General features: G+C 37.3%; 1 protein-coding gene across 12 annotated transcripts in view; it reads left to right on the plus strand.

Annotated features, from left to right (window-relative positions):
• The window catches only part of UBE2Q2 (ubiquitin conjugating enzyme E2 Q2), a 58,655-nt gene that overhangs the window by 40,601 nt on the left and 2,691 nt on the right, over window positions 1-15,363 (plus strand). For 8 of the 12 annotated variants that reach the window (XM_024232681.3, XM_024232683.3, XM_024232684.3 and 5 more), the window contains 4 exons: window positions 286-344; window positions 7,334-7,382; window positions 7,817-7,912; window positions 13,997-14,063. In XM_024232681.3, the coding sequence (XP_024088449.1) occupies window positions 286-344; window positions 7,334-7,382; window positions 7,817-7,912; window positions 13,997-14,063 (271 nt within the window). The remainder of the gene's footprint in view (window positions 1-285; window positions 345-7,333; window positions 7,383-7,816; window positions 7,913-13,996; window positions 14,064-15,363) is intronic. The other 4 variants (XM_063716245.1, XM_054532952.2, XM_063716246.1 and 1 more) reach the window with 2 other exon arrangements.

Genomic DNA, 15,363 nt, shown 5'->3' on the forward strand with positions numbered 1-15,363 from the left:
CTAGTCTATCATTATTGGAATGGTTCTTTTATATAATTCTAGTGAAGTGGAACCCCTTCATGTGTTTCATCAGTTTACCATAATGCTGTTCTGTTTGGGCCTGATTTTAACTTCATTTTTATTTGCTTTGGTTTTCATTTTGGTTTTGGGTACTAATTTTATGACTCTTACCCATTATCTGATAATAAATGTACACATTCTTTATAGTATCTTTTAAAATCTTCTAAATAGTATAACATTAAGGATGTTCTTTAAATTAATTAAACTTGCTTATTTGCTTTTTAGGATAACTTTCCATTTGATCCTCCATTTGTTCGAGTGGTGTTACCTGTTCTCTCAGGAGGGTAAGTTTAAGTGATTACTTTAAAAACAAATTTTTTTTCAGTTAAAAAAAATTTTTTTTTTATAGAGACGAGATCTCACTATGTTGCCCTGGCTGGTCTTGAATTCCTGGGCTCAAGTGATCCTCCCACCTTGGCCTCCCAAAATGCTGGGATTACAGGCATGAGGCCACTGTGCCTGGCCTGCATTTTTTTTTTTTTTTTTTTGTTAAATATAGTGTGCACCAGAAACATATGGAGAGCTAGTCCCAGGGTTTCTGATTCAGTAGGTCTGTGGTGGGGCCTGAGTGTTTACATTTTTAAGAAGTTTCCAGGTGAAGTTGATGCTGTTGTTCTGGGGCCCACACCTAGAACCATTGGTTGTAAAGCATTATGTTGTTGATAGGTAGAGTTTTTAATGATTCATACACACACGTATTTATACATATACACACACACGCATACACACACGTATATATACACACATACTTTTTACCATAAAAAAGCTAATGTTTTTCAAATGTAAATTGTGATTGAGGGTTTAGAGAATGTTACGATTAGAGAGTGGTCCCCACATGCCTGTGATCCTAATTGGTACTTTTAGGGATAATCATGGGAAATCTCACGGACCTATGGAACTGGCTAATTACTCCTAGAGGTAATACTTGAAGTTTAGTAGAGTCAAATGGTAATTGTATTGCTTCTTTTTATGATTGGAAGTCTTACAGAAGGTGGGGAAAAGATTACAATTTGTTAGGTTATGAAATGTTCGGTAGGCCCTCAAAGTATGAGCAGTTTAACTTGAGAATGTTCAAACACTCGGGTGACTAATTCTATTATGTGACATAATCTACATTATGGTGGTTAAAATCTAAATATATCCAGCCTTTCCTTTGATCATTTCTATGGTTGAGATAGTAATAGTTGCATTTAGGGTAAAAATATGAGTGACTACTTCAGACTTCAGAACTTTCTCCTGAAGAGCTTTGTTCCTATAGTTATTTTTAGTTATATTTGCTTTACATGCTTATATGTGTGTTTTGGGGGCTAAAATTCTGTTAAGAATCATTTCTATGTAGTCAGAATACCTACTAACTTTGGTGTTGATACTACAGAATAGTTATTTGGGCATGGTGTCCATCTGTAAAGCTCAGAGAAACAAAAAGTATGTGTTTGTTTGTTTTTTTAACCTTTAGTATTACATACGGATATGCTGAGCTCATTTTGAGTTCTACCACATGGTAAAGCAATATAATTTATTTTTACTTATTTATTTATTGAGATAGGTTCTCGCTTTGTTGCCCAGGCTGGAGTGCAGTGGTGCAGTCATGGCTCACTGCAATCTCTGCCTCCTGGGCTCAAGATATCCTCCCACCTCAGCCCTCTTGAGTAGCTGGGATGCCACCATGCCCAGCTAATTTTTGTATTTTTGGTAGAGATGGGGTTTTGCCATATTGCTCAGGCTGGTCTTGAACTCCTGGGCTGAAGCCATCTTACCTGCCTCAGCCTTGCAAAGTACTAGGATTACAAGTCTAAGCCACTGTGCCTGGCCCAATATTGTTTTTTTAAATTATTTTATTATTTTTTGTCCTTTTTTGTTTTTAAATATTTCGTAATTTTATTTTTTTCAGTATTGTTTCTTAAGAGTTTACTTACCTGACACCTGCAACCTAATCTTTGCCATAGCTCTCAACATGTTCTGTAAGCACTAATATAGTAGTTTTTTGTTTGTTTGTTTGTTTTTGAGATGGAGTCTCACTGTCACCAGGCTGAAATGCAGTGGCGTGATCTTGGCTCACTGCAACCTCTGCCTTCCTGGGTTCAAACAATTCTCCTGCCTTAGCCTCCCGAGTAGCTAGGACTGTAGGCGTGCGCCACCATGCCCAGCTAATTTTTGTATTCTTAATGGAGATGGGGTTTCACCATGTTGGCCAGGATGGTCTCTATCTCTTGACCTCGTGATCCACCTGCCTCAGCCTTCCAAAGTGCAGGGATTACACGCGTGAGCTACCACGCCCGGCCTAGTGGTTTGTTAATAGATGTTTGTTTTGAGTGGACTGCAAGGTTTTGGGAAACCAGGTTCAGAATATCTTTTACCAAAGGACTTCTTGGAGGCTTAATGCTGTTTTCTATTTTTCCCAAATTTGTTTAATAATTTACACGATAGCATCTCAGAGGACGGTGTCCTCTGGCTTACTCTCTGGGAAAGGCTGTTCTGTTGGAAATCCAGAGTTCTGAGTGATTCCCATGTGTTTTCTGCTGCAGAGTAGGAAATGCTGAAGGATTCCTTCGTGAGCCGATGTTAGAGGTCTCCTTTTGACAGGTTGTTACAAAGTTGATCACAAATATACTATTACAGTGAGTGGAAGTCCCAGGTTGGGTGTGAAACAGTTGTTTAGAATTGTGTACAGTTTTCTTTTGTTACCTTTAAAGCTTCCGTAGACTGTTTGTGGATCAGGCAGTAAAATTGCTATAAAAAGTACTTCTCTTGTCATAAAACCTCATGATCAGTTTTGGAAGCTGAATGTTAGGTAACCCAGCCAAATATTTACATATACAAAATAAACACAAGACTGAAAAATAGTAAATTTTTAACCTTTCTCTTGCTCATAACACCAGTCTTTTACTTACGTTTTTCATAGTTTAATGTTAAAATATCTTTAATGAAGCCTTTATTGACTGGGGAGAAATGACATAACTATTGTGCTTTAGTTTTGTTCTGTTTTTTTTTTTGAGACAGAGTCTCACTCTGTTGCCCAGGCTGGAGTGCAGTGGTGCAGTCTTGGCTCACTGCAGCCTACACCTCCCGAGTTCAAGCCATTCTGCTGCCTCAGCCTCCTGAGTAGCTGGGACTATAGGCATGGGCCACCATGCCCAGCTAATTTTTGTATTTTTAGTAGAGACAGGGTTTCACCATATTGGCCAGGCTGGTCTCAAACTCCTGGCCTCAAGTGATCCACCCACCTAGGCCTCCCAAAGTGCTGGGATTATGGCATGAGCCACTGCCTGGCCGTGCTTGTTTATAAAATTGTGATGTTTACTCAGTATTCCCATAAGCATGGGAAAAGGAAGACAGGTCATTTTTTGTTCAAAATCTTATTTGAGAGAAAAAAAATGATCAAGGAAAATATTTGGAAGAAATTTGCAAATTCAGAATAAATATATAAAAACATTTTTATCAGCCAGATGTGGTGGCTCACACCTGTAATCCCAGCACTTTCGGAAGCCAAGGGAGGTGGATCATCTGAGTCAGGAGTTTGAGACCAGCCTGGCCAACATGGCAAAACCCCGTCTCTACTAAAAATACAAAAATTAGCTGGGCGTGGTGGTGGGTGCCTGTAATCCTAGCTCATCGGGAAGCTGAGGCAGGAGAATCGCTTGAACCCAGGAGGTGGAGGTTGCAGTCCAGCCTGGGCAATAGGGCGAGAGTCTGTCTCAAATTTTTTTTTTTTTTAAATCAGAACATTTTAAAATGTGATTATAAAATTGGCCAGTATAGCTTTTCAACATTTTATTGTAAGAATTCCAAGAATTTAAGTTTATGACCTTAGTTTACCACCTAGAATAGAGACAAATACTTTATGAATAATGCCATTTTCAGTTTTAAAATCTGTTACGTAGTTTCTTAATTGATTCTTTTTTGCCACAGTGTTATTGTTCTCATTATTCAAATGAAAAATTTGAATAAGTCAGCTTGTGACCTACTCAAATAAATCTTCTGATTTCTAATAAAGTGTTTTTCATTATACCAAATGCCAGCTATATAAGAGGGGATTAAAAGTACTAAGTACTCCATTGATTATCAAATGCTAACCATGGACTTAATTTATCAGAGGTTTAAAGCAGCAAAGAGTTGCTCTGGCAATAGTGACCTGAAGACTTCATGAAGTAGGTGAGATCCCAGCTGGGCAGTGAAATGTGAGTGGGGTTTGGTCAGCTGGTGGAGGTTGAAGGAAAATGATTTACATAGGTGAAAAGTAAACACAATCAGATATCTAGGAAAGAGAATGAGATACTCAGAGTATACCAGACCAGTTTGAGCTATAACACCAGGAGGGCAGGACTCATGTAGAAGAGTTTTAGGAAATAGTGCTGATGTAATATCTTGTACTTAAACAGGTCTGTGGACTGGTAACAGATCTTTTTTTTTTTTTTTTTTCCCTCTGCTAAGTAAACTATCACCCTGGCTATTCATCTTTCTGTATAACTGGTTGAGAAAAAGGGGAGTGGCAGTAAAGAAACTATTGTAAAGTAAATCTGCTGACAGCAGAAGAGAATATGAGACCCATTGTGCTCACAGAGCCTAGAAGAGTGTGACGGTAGTTGAGGGCCCCACTGTTGTCTTAGAGTGAAGTGAGGAGAACCTGCATTGGTTTAGGAGTCATGGGAGTGGAAGGAGGAATGAAATGTGAAAGCTCATTGGACGCAAAATCAAAATGGCTTGGTCTTCATAGTCAACTATTAAGTGAGGAGGAGGAATTATTTGCTGACTTGGGAAGAAGTAAAAGCTTGCCATCTCAATCAGGGTAAAGCTTAAGCATTGTGTGATTCTAGATAGATGATTATTGAGCAGTTTTGTTCTATGTATTTCATATCCCATATCTTCTAGTTATGACCCTACTTATTTCTTGACATAGCCAAACATTTTTTAAACTAACAGCTTTATTGTGATACAGTTTATATATGACAAAACTCACCCTTCGAAGTGTACAATTTGGTGGTTTTTAGTATATTCACAGAGTTGTGCAGCCATTACTACTACCTAATTTCAGAACATTTTCATTACTTCAAAAAGAAGCCCCGTACTGATTAGCAGTCACTCCCTATACCCATCTCCCCCACCATTGATCCTGGCAACCTCTCATCTAATTTTTATCTCTGTAGATTTGCCTGTCTTGGACATTTCATATAAATAGAATCATATAAAATGTGGCTTTTTGTGACTGGTGTTTTTTACAGTGATTTTTAAATCAAATGTCTGAAGAGGCTAAGCTTAGGATAGTGTTTGCTGTACAACTTTGGCAACTGAACTTTTTTAAAGTTGAAAATACTGTATTACTGTGTCCATATATATGGCGTGTCATCCTTAGATGACCCTTACTTAGATCATTAATGTTTTTTCCCTTAGTATTCTTGAACTGTCTTAGTATTCAGCAGGAACCCTTTGGAGGTAAAGAGCAGTAAGAATTTGGAACACTTGTTGACAAAATGAATGTAATTTAATACAGAAGTAGAATTGGCCACTTTTAGGTGTCGATGCTGCTGAAAGTGTATATTAAGGAAAAGTTTAGTTATCTTACTTTTTGTGTAGGTACTAGAACTACTTGTCCTGTGTTCAACAAACATTTGTGTAGTTATTACCTACTTGTACAAATGCACTTTTTGACCTGAAAATCCAAAAACTCCCCTTCTTCCCCCCACCTCTTAAGACTGCATCCTCAAAGGAAGAGTGGGGTACTTTAAAGGAAAGGTGGTTGTGATTGGATAATAGGTACAATGTCTACTGTATACTTCCTTTTCCCAAGACAAGTTCCTGTCTACCATCAGCATTTCCAAAATTTGAAGATCGTGTGTGATGTTAACTCATTAACTGATTATTAAGCTTTGAGCAATTGTGGAACCCAAATCTAAATGAGTACCTGGATCTTCTAATTCTGTTAAATCAGTGAGTGCACATTATATACAATACTCTTTTAGCCCAGTAGGAGAGTTAAAGAGTGGAAGATAGATTTCTATGTTTCAGAAATAGAATACACAAAGAAAAAAAAATTTAATCCCATGAGCCTTCACCTGAATTTAAATCTTTGGAGAGTTTTTCTTTTAGATTTTCTTTCCCTTCCATTAATCTTTCACTTTGAAAGGTCCCAGGGTTTGGGCAAAGCAAGTGGGGAGAGACACTTGCTTGGATTCTCCAGGATGGGGGAGATGAAGAGGACTTCTTTCCCTAATTTTATTATTAAATATTGTCACTATAACAATTATTAATGTTAGTGGTCTACAGTAAAAGTTTTTAGATGCCTTGTCTGCAAAGTAATTTGGTTAGTCGACACAAAGATGCCTTTAGTTAACTGGAATGGAAGATGTGCAGGCTAGAGTGGTCTTGGCAAGTCTTCTGGGAGGAAATACAGCATTTGGAAGGGTAGGAAGCAGAAGGAATCTCAAGCAAGGGAAAGGCATGGGCAGAGCCCCGGAGGACAGAACAATTTGTGGTGGACTTGGTGTCCACACAGACCTAATCAGTGGTCTTAGCTTTTGTGTTTTCAAAATTACCACAGTTTTTGTTCTAAAACTATCATTCCCTTGATTTTTTAAGGCATGATATTTATGTATTTTGAAATTTAAAATAACATTGAAGGAGAAATGAAATTTTGTTTGAGAAAGATAAAGGTTAAAAATTGTTATCTAAATAATGATTTTCTAATGGGAGATTTGGTACATCCCCAGAAGTTATCTTTGGTTCAGAGAATAGTCTTCAGGCCTAGAAAGAGCTTAAGGGAGTCCCAGAGAGAAGCTCCATGGTCAGAACCATTTGATTCTCACAACAGAATGGGTAAAAACAATTTGAACCATAAAACCATACACATGTTCATAGCATGGATAGGGTAAGGTCAGTGTCATTGTCAGGGGTAAAACTCCTGGCTGTAACATCATGGTAGAGAAAGTTTCAGATGTAAAGAACACGTGAATGCCATTTAAGGAAACTGATTCTTCTGCCCCTATTCTTTGGAATATTTAGGGCTAAGTTCTTAGTTACTGATGTCATACAAATCTGAGAGTATTATGTTCTAAGAACCATTATAAAAAATTGACTAGAATTTCAGAGGGATTACGTTAGCGTGGTAACATTAGAATTTTTAAATTACCCATAGTCCTATATCCCTAACTGTTGTCATGTCTGCATGTTATTTTCTCATCTTTACTTGTGTGCATATTTTCTTGGTAATGGCACTTAGAAATTGTTTAAGGAGGAATAATTCTCGAGAATTTTGTATGACTCCTTTTTTCTTTTTAAGGTATGTATTGGGTGGAGGAGCATTATGTATGGAACTTCTCACAAAACAGGTGACTTTTCTTACGGTACTCCATTTCCACCCGCAATTTAGTGTTTTGATCATGTAAATTAGATTGTAAGTAGAAAATTCTTTAATAGCTCCTACTCTTAAATTTTAGTTCATTTTTAAAATAGCTTCTACTTTCAAGAATGAAAAAGGTAAACCAATAAAATGACATTGTACTTGGTGCTGAATCTATGCTAGGATAGGCATTAAGAGTGACCTTTATTTAAGGTTCTAATTTGCTCATGTTGGGCACTTAGAACATTGGTTTGTTGTTTTTTTTGTAAGATTCTGGAAATGTTCCAATTTTACTTTTTCCCCTTGACTACAGACTTTTTAACACTGATTTGCTGCTGTTGAGTTACATACCATTTTGTTAGGCCTTCCCAAGTGGGAATCAGAGATACTGCTGTATTTTAGAGACACTTTGTTCTTCTATAGGGCTGGAGCAGTGCCTACTCGATAGAATCGGTCATCATGCAAATAAATGCCACCTTAGTCAAAGGCAAAGCCAGAGTGCAGTTTGGAGCAAATAAGGTACTTCTGTTAAGAATTTTACATAAACCGTAAGATACATTTTATATTACTTTATAAGCTTTCTTCCTGTCTTGACTTAATTCTTTTTTGAGATAGTTTCATTTTCATTTGGTTTGTTTTCTTCTTGTTACAAAAGTGATCTATAGAAAATATGGAATTATAAGAAAATTAAAGATACTAATTGATAATCACTTAATGATTTCATATCTGTTCTTTTAGTCTTTGTTATATTTGCTGTAGATAAACATAAGTTTGCAGTTGTAAACAAAAAAACTTATTTGTAAACAAATAAGTTTACAGTTGTAAACTTACTATTGGTATGTATACCGTAGTAAATTAAAAATTATATGTACTTTGAAGTTTTAAAAAATTGAGTTCATGTTATAGAACTAATTCCTGGTAAGCTTTTATGTGCTAGGCTCTAGTCTTTTCATTTATTTATTTTTACTTTTTTTTTCTCTGTGCCTATGCTTACCAAGGTTTTTTTTTATCTTTTACTTTTTATTAAGTCTTTCAATCCTCTTAATAACTTAAAAAGTAGGTACTATTATCTGCATTTTGTAGATGAGGTAACTGAAGCATACAGAAGTTAGTTAGATAACTTGTCTGAGGTGACAAGTGGCAGAACAAGGATTGGAACCAGACAGTCTGGCTGCCCTAGGCCCAACCAAGAGGAGCTGAGAGCAAGCCATGGGACATAAGGATGTTGTTCAGGCTGGTTTTCTTTTCAGTTAACCTGAAGCATAGGCTGTAACGTTAATTTTAGGACATTAGTGAGACAGCCTTCCAAAGCCAGAGGTTTGTTACCATGACTTTTAGCAAGAATTTGTGGTTTAAAGGCAAGATGGTGCTTTAAGAAGCTTTCATTCACTATGGAGGGAATGGTAGTTGAGTTAAATAGTGAAATCCTGGAGCACACAGTCTTTAGGGCAGCTTCTGACCTATTTCTATGATCAGGAAAGGCTTCTGTCTTTCCCTGCTGCCCGTAACCTCCACTTATTCTCCCACAGAATCCCCTAGACTGTGATCACATTCAGAAGAGAGATCTGTTATGTTTTTTCCAGGGTAGGAGGAAGTGAGTCACTACCTATACTAAGCAGTCTAGTCTTCTGTGTATAAATGAGCAAGGTTGGGGAGCCAAATCTCTTGGAGCATCTCAGGATTATGCAGGATGGTAAAGTGGTCTCATGTTAGTTGTATCCACAGCTGTCATCAGAAGCAGACACAGATACTTTTTGTAGGAAAGCATCTCTAATTTAAGCCTGTAGGATTCCCAAAGATTAAAAGAATTCACTCAGATCATAGCATTCAAATAGTCAACCCAACATATTTGAGAATTGTCAGAAATAATAATAGATACGTTTCCCAAAGACAGTAGGTTTTGGAATTACCAGATACAGAGCACAGACTTCAGATATTAGACTTGTGAGAAAATAGTTATATGTGAAATCTAATATAAAGAAAAAAAGATGGAATCATAAAATTGAGCATTCAGCAAGACCACCAGGAATGATGAAGAAGACCTGAAAAGAAAACGGATGAAATAGAACTTACAGAAATTAAAAAATATAGATGGGTATGGTGGCTCACGCCTGTAATCTCAGCACTTTGGGAGTCCGAGGCAGGAGGATGGCTTGAGCCCAGGAGTTGGAGACCAGCCTGGGGAACATGGTGAGAATTCGTCTATACAAAAAATATGCCCCCCCCACCCTAAAAAAAACAATTAGCTGGGTATGGGGTACCTGTCTATAGTCTCAGCTACTCAAGAGGCTGAGGTGGGAAGATCACTTGAGCCCAGGAGACCGAGGCTGCACTGAGGCATGTTCGCGCCACTCCAGCCTTGGTGACAGTGAGACTCTGTCTCAAAATAAAAAATGTAATTGTTGAAATAAGAAACTCAGTAGATTAGACACCAGAAGATAATTAATTGATTAGATGATTATCTCAAAAAAATAAGTTAGAATGTTACACAGAGAGACATGAGGATAGATAATAGGGCAGAAGTTGGTGGGGTTGGTGGGGAGAGATCAGAATGAGGGCTAAAATATGTCTTAGTGGAATCCCAGGAGGAGATATTAGAATTATATTAGAAAGTGAGAGAAATAGAAGTTCTAAAGGTGATAGAAGCAAGTCTACATAAATCAGTCACAACAAATGTAAATGGACTAAAGTTACCAGTTAGATTGAATTAATAAAATCCAGCTGTTTTAATCTATATATTTCAAATATGAAGGTACAAAAAGGTTGAAAGTTTTTATAAAGGAGAGTGATAAAGATATGCCAGTATACATTAACTAAAAACAAATGATACAGCTTTAGTATCAAACAAAATAGGATTCTGGAACAGAAAGCATTAGTAACAATTTGATGATAAGTCTGTTAATTAGGAGGATATAGCAATTTTCATATTTTATGTACCTATCAAAATAGCCTCAAAATACCCAGGAAAAACTGATAAAACCACAGGGAGAAGTTGACAAGTCCACCATCATAGTTGGAGATTTCAACATACCCTGTGTACTACTAGTAAGATAAACAGAATGCCCATATGTAGATGTGAATAACCAGTGAACAGGCATGGTATAATACACAAATAGAGACCTCTGTACCCAATAATTAGATATAGATCGTTCTCAAGCATATATGGACTATGGGAGAAAAATTAATTATAAATCCATAAAATCAGACGATTTAAAAACAGTTGGTACCATACACACCATATAATTTAAATATGAAGCAGTTAAGGTTAGAAGGCAATAATGAAGAGATTAACAAAAAGCTATGTGAATTTGGAAATTAAACACACTTGTAAATCATGGTTTTAAAAAGTAAAATGAAATTTTAAAATGCTTAGAATTGAACCATAATTAACATTTACTAAAATTCTATCTATTCCTTTCTCCCCTCCTCTCCCTCCCTCTTCCTATCTGGAACATTCAAGAAGCTAATCTTTTTCAATGAACAACACTTCAAATACTGAAAAACAGAAAAGGACAGATGTCATTCTCTGATCTTAGTGAAATCTATAAGTTAATAATAAAACCAGAAAACAGATAGTTCTTTCTGGAATTTTATAACTCATGCAAACAGCCCTTAGGTCAAACAGGGATTTGAAATTAAAACTGCAGAATATCTAGAGAATAGCAATAATGGCAATCATTACTTATCAGACACTAAAGAAGAGCTCAGAGGAATGTTCATTGCCAAATCCTTATGCCATTAAGAAAAGAATGAAAATGAATCAAGCCTCCGATTGTTAAAAAAGGACAATAAAAAAACCTGAAGGAGGCCGGGGATGGTGGCTCACTCCTATAATCCTAGCACTTTGGTAGGCTGAGAAGAGTGGATGGCCTGAGCTCAGGAGTTCGAGACCGCCCTGCGCAACATGGTGAAACCCATCTCTGCAAAAAACAAAACACGAAAATTAGCTGGGCATTGTGGCAGGCGCCTGTAGTCCCAACTACTCAGGAGGCTGAGGCAGGAGAATTGCTCGAACCCGGGAGGTGGAGGTTGCAGTGAGCTGAGATCCAGCCACTGCACTCTAGTCTGAGTGACAGAGCAAGACTTCATCTCTTAAAAGAACCTGAAGGAAAGCAGATTGGGGAAATTATTAAAGATACACAAGCAGAAATCAGTGAGTTAGAAGAATAGGAAGGGCTAGACCCCCAGTACAGTAAAGTCTCTGCAGAAACATTTGTTTAAACTGGGCTTTTGAGTACCTTCCTACTGATAATTGAGACTGGGGAAGGCCAACATTCTTTTCTCCTTGTGTTTTGGGTGGTGGGCAGTAGGGTTGGAAAGTGACTGCTTCACAGTCATTTGGGAGTTTCAGGGTATATATAGTTTTTACGTCCAGTTTGTTTCTTTTATTTTTGTCCTTTTTGTGAAAATACCAAAACAAAAACTTTTTTGCCTGTCATCCCAGCACTTTGGGAGGCTGAGGCGGGCGGATCACGAGGTCAGGAGATCGAGACCATCCTGGCTAACAGGGTGAAACCACATCTCTACTAAAAATACAAAAAATTAGCCGGGCGTGGTGGCAGGTGCCTGTAGTCCCAGCTACTCGGGAGGCTGAGGCAGGAGAATGGCGTGAACCTGGGAGGCGGAGCTTGCAGTGAGCTGAGATCGTGCCACTGCAGTCCAGCCTGGGTGACAGAGCGAGACTCCATCTCAAAAAAAAAAAAAAAAAAACTTTTTCATTAATGTTAAGAAAAACGTGTTACTATACATTTTTTGTTTAGTTTATTAGGTGCATTATGGCAGGGCTTTACTATTTTATTTGTGTGTTTTTGTTGTTGTTGTTTTGAGATGGAGTTTTGCTCTTGTTGCCCAGGCTGGAGTGCAATGGCGCGATCTCGGGCTCACTGCCAACTCTACCTCCCGGGTTCAAGCGATTCTCCTGCCTCAGCCTCCCAAGTAGCTGAGATTACAGGTGTGCGCCACCACGCCTGGCTAATTTGGTATTTTTAGTAGAGATGGGGTTTCTCCGTGTTGGTCAGGCTGGTCTCGAACTCCCGACCTCAGGTGATCCACCTGCCTCAGCCTCTCAAAGTGCTGGGATTACAGGTGTGAGCCACCGTGCCCAGCTGGCTTTACTATTTTAAAGAGCTCTTAGATGTTGAAAAAGACTACCCTGTAGAAAAATAGGAAAAGTCCTTACATAAATTTAACATGTTAAAAAAAAAATAGGAAAAGGGTATAAAAAGTCTGTTTACAGAAATAGAAATAAGTGGCTTATGAACATAATGGAGACATGCTCAGTCTCACTCAATAATAGAAATACAAATCAAAACTATACTGGGAGTCCATCTAGTATATTGTCAGAAATCTACAAATGCATTGGTGAGGCTGCATCGAGGCACTCTTACAGATGGCTGGTGGGCAGACACATTTGTGCAGTTACGTAGAGGGCAATTTAGCAATATCTCAGAATTACTAACGCATATATATCTTTTGACCCAGCAGCTCTACTCTAGGACATTTTTACCAGTACTCAGCAGATATACGTACAAGGTTGCTCTTGGCAACATTGTAACAGCAAAATATTGACAAAACCTGATGTCCACCAGTAGGGGACTGATTAAATATTTAAATATCCATATAATAGAAATATTTCAGTGTTTAAAACAGATATGTTCCATACTGATATGGAACATATGCTAGATGAGAAAAGGGGCAGACCAGTGTCTGTAGTATGCAACTGTTAGTGAAGGAAAGCCAGGGACAGTGGCTAATAACAGTGGGCTGCACATGAATATTCTTGTATAATCTTAGAGGGACATACAAGAAATTAGTAATAGTGGTTAACTTTTGTGGAGGAAGGGGGATGAATGGGAGGAAACTGGGTGTTTAGGGCACAAGTAGGAAAGAGAGTTTTCACTTAGGATGTAGACATTTTTGAGTCTTGTGCTGTGTGAATTTATTGTGCAAAAATTTCTGCCACATAATATAGTGGATAGATGGGTACCACTATGGAGAGTGCTCCTGGTATATTAATTCGAAGTGAAGATATAGGTTGGTTGTAATTATGGTGACAAAATTAATCCTAGATTTGGCTCCTTAAAAAGATTGTATATTTTTATCAAAAGAGGGCTCCTTTAGTAAGCATGGTGACAATTACGGGCATTCTTTAGATTTCTAACTTAAAATGTCATTCATATGTATAGTCGTGGAAACTTAATATTTTCTTATCTGAAAGTAATATTTTGTTTTTTTTAAAATAGGAGTTATGTGAAGAGAGTTTGAGTTTTATTAACATCCAGATATAATCCTTTAACTTTATTCAGTAATATGGAGATGGACTCTAGAACCAGAAAGCTTTGTACTTGTCCAATGGTAGGAAGACTTATAAAAATGAACTGTGAGGATTGTTTTTATTGGGGTACAATTTTGGTTTTGTTATTTTTATAAAATTGTAGAGAATAATGAAATTGAGAAATGAGGCTATTAAGTTAAAATTGTTTTTGAAATGGAAATAGTCAGTTTCCCATGTTCTTTGAAGCACAGTGTGATGCATTCATAAATTTATTGTAATAATTTTCACGTAATTACACTTTTGATTTAAAATGTGTAATTCTCTTTCAGAATCAATATAATCTAGCAAGAGCCCAACAATCCTATAATTCCATTGTACAGATACATGAGAAAAATGGTATGTTTAATTCAATAAGTGTTTATTGCCATTTAAGAAGTTTTAGATAATGTATTAATACTTACCATTTTATTTTTCTGTTTTTGCTTTAGTTTCTTAAAGTGCTGTTACCATGGTAAAAAAAACTTGTGCTGCATACAAAATCTTTATTTATTTATTTATTTTATTTTATTTTATTTTATTTTATTTTATTTTATTTGTTTTTTGAGACAGAGTCTTGCTCTGTCACCCCGGCTGGAGTGCAGTGGCGCTATCTTGGCTCACTGCCAGCTCCGCCTCCCGGGTCCATGCCATTCTCCTGCCTCAGCCTCCCGAGTAGCTGGGACTAGAGACGCCTTTTTTGTATTTTTAGTAGAGACCGCGTTTCCCCATGTTAGCCAGGATGGTCTCGATCTCCTGACTTTGTGATCTGCCTGCCTCGGCCTCCCAAAGTGCTGGGATTACAGGTATAAGCCACCGCACCACAAAACCGTAACATTGTACTTCAATCAAAATTTTTGTATCGTATACACTTGGCCTAGGTATCTCAAAGTCAGAATCAAGATTTTTTTTTTTTTAAAGTAGATTAATGAATGACTCACTTTACTTACTTGAAATATTAGGAACTGAGTTAAAGGCAACTCCTTATAGATGGAGTTCTTGTTGTTATAACTGGAGTGTGGTGGTTGTTTACAGGCGTGATCATAGTGGACTGCAGCCTCAAGCTCCTGGGCTGATGTGATCCTCCTGCCTCAGTCTCCCCAGTAGCTCAGACTGTAGGCACAAGCCACCATGCCTGTAAAGTATTCTTTACTTTGCTAGAAATGTGTCAGTTTGTGACTTAAGATTTGTGTTTTGTGCTCACTTATTTTAATGACAAAGCAAACTTATCACTCTTTCAGTGATTGCTTACTTATGGAAATAGTATTCAAAACAAAATTTTCAAGCAGAAGAGAGAAACGATAAAATTTGAGGACAAGGCCAGGTTTTCATAATAATAATTTCTAGCACACAAAATTAGATCCAGAGAAACCTGTGTACTACTTTGATACTTTATAGATCTTGGCATATTCATACTATTCTAAAGTTTCATACTAAACAGTACTTAGTCTAATTTGCCTTTTTATGGAGAGCTTAGGTTTTTGCGGAACCTGGGAAACAGATTTCTTCTTATCTTCATTTTTATTTCTTAAGCATTACAACTGGCATTCAAAAAATATTTATAGAAAATGCTGTATTTGAGAGTGTGTGGGTATGTGTAAGCTTAGCTGTGATGAAAGAGTAATAGATTCAGAATCAGGAGAGATGACCTCTAGGGTTT

The sequence above is a fragment of the Pongo abelii genome, chromosome 16 (genome assembly GCF_028885655.2).
Source record: "Pongo abelii isolate AG06213 chromosome 16, NHGRI_mPonAbe1-v2.0_pri, whole genome shotgun sequence".
Classification (NCBI taxonomy): Eukaryota; Metazoa; Chordata; class Mammalia; order Primates; family Hominidae; genus Pongo; species Pongo abelii.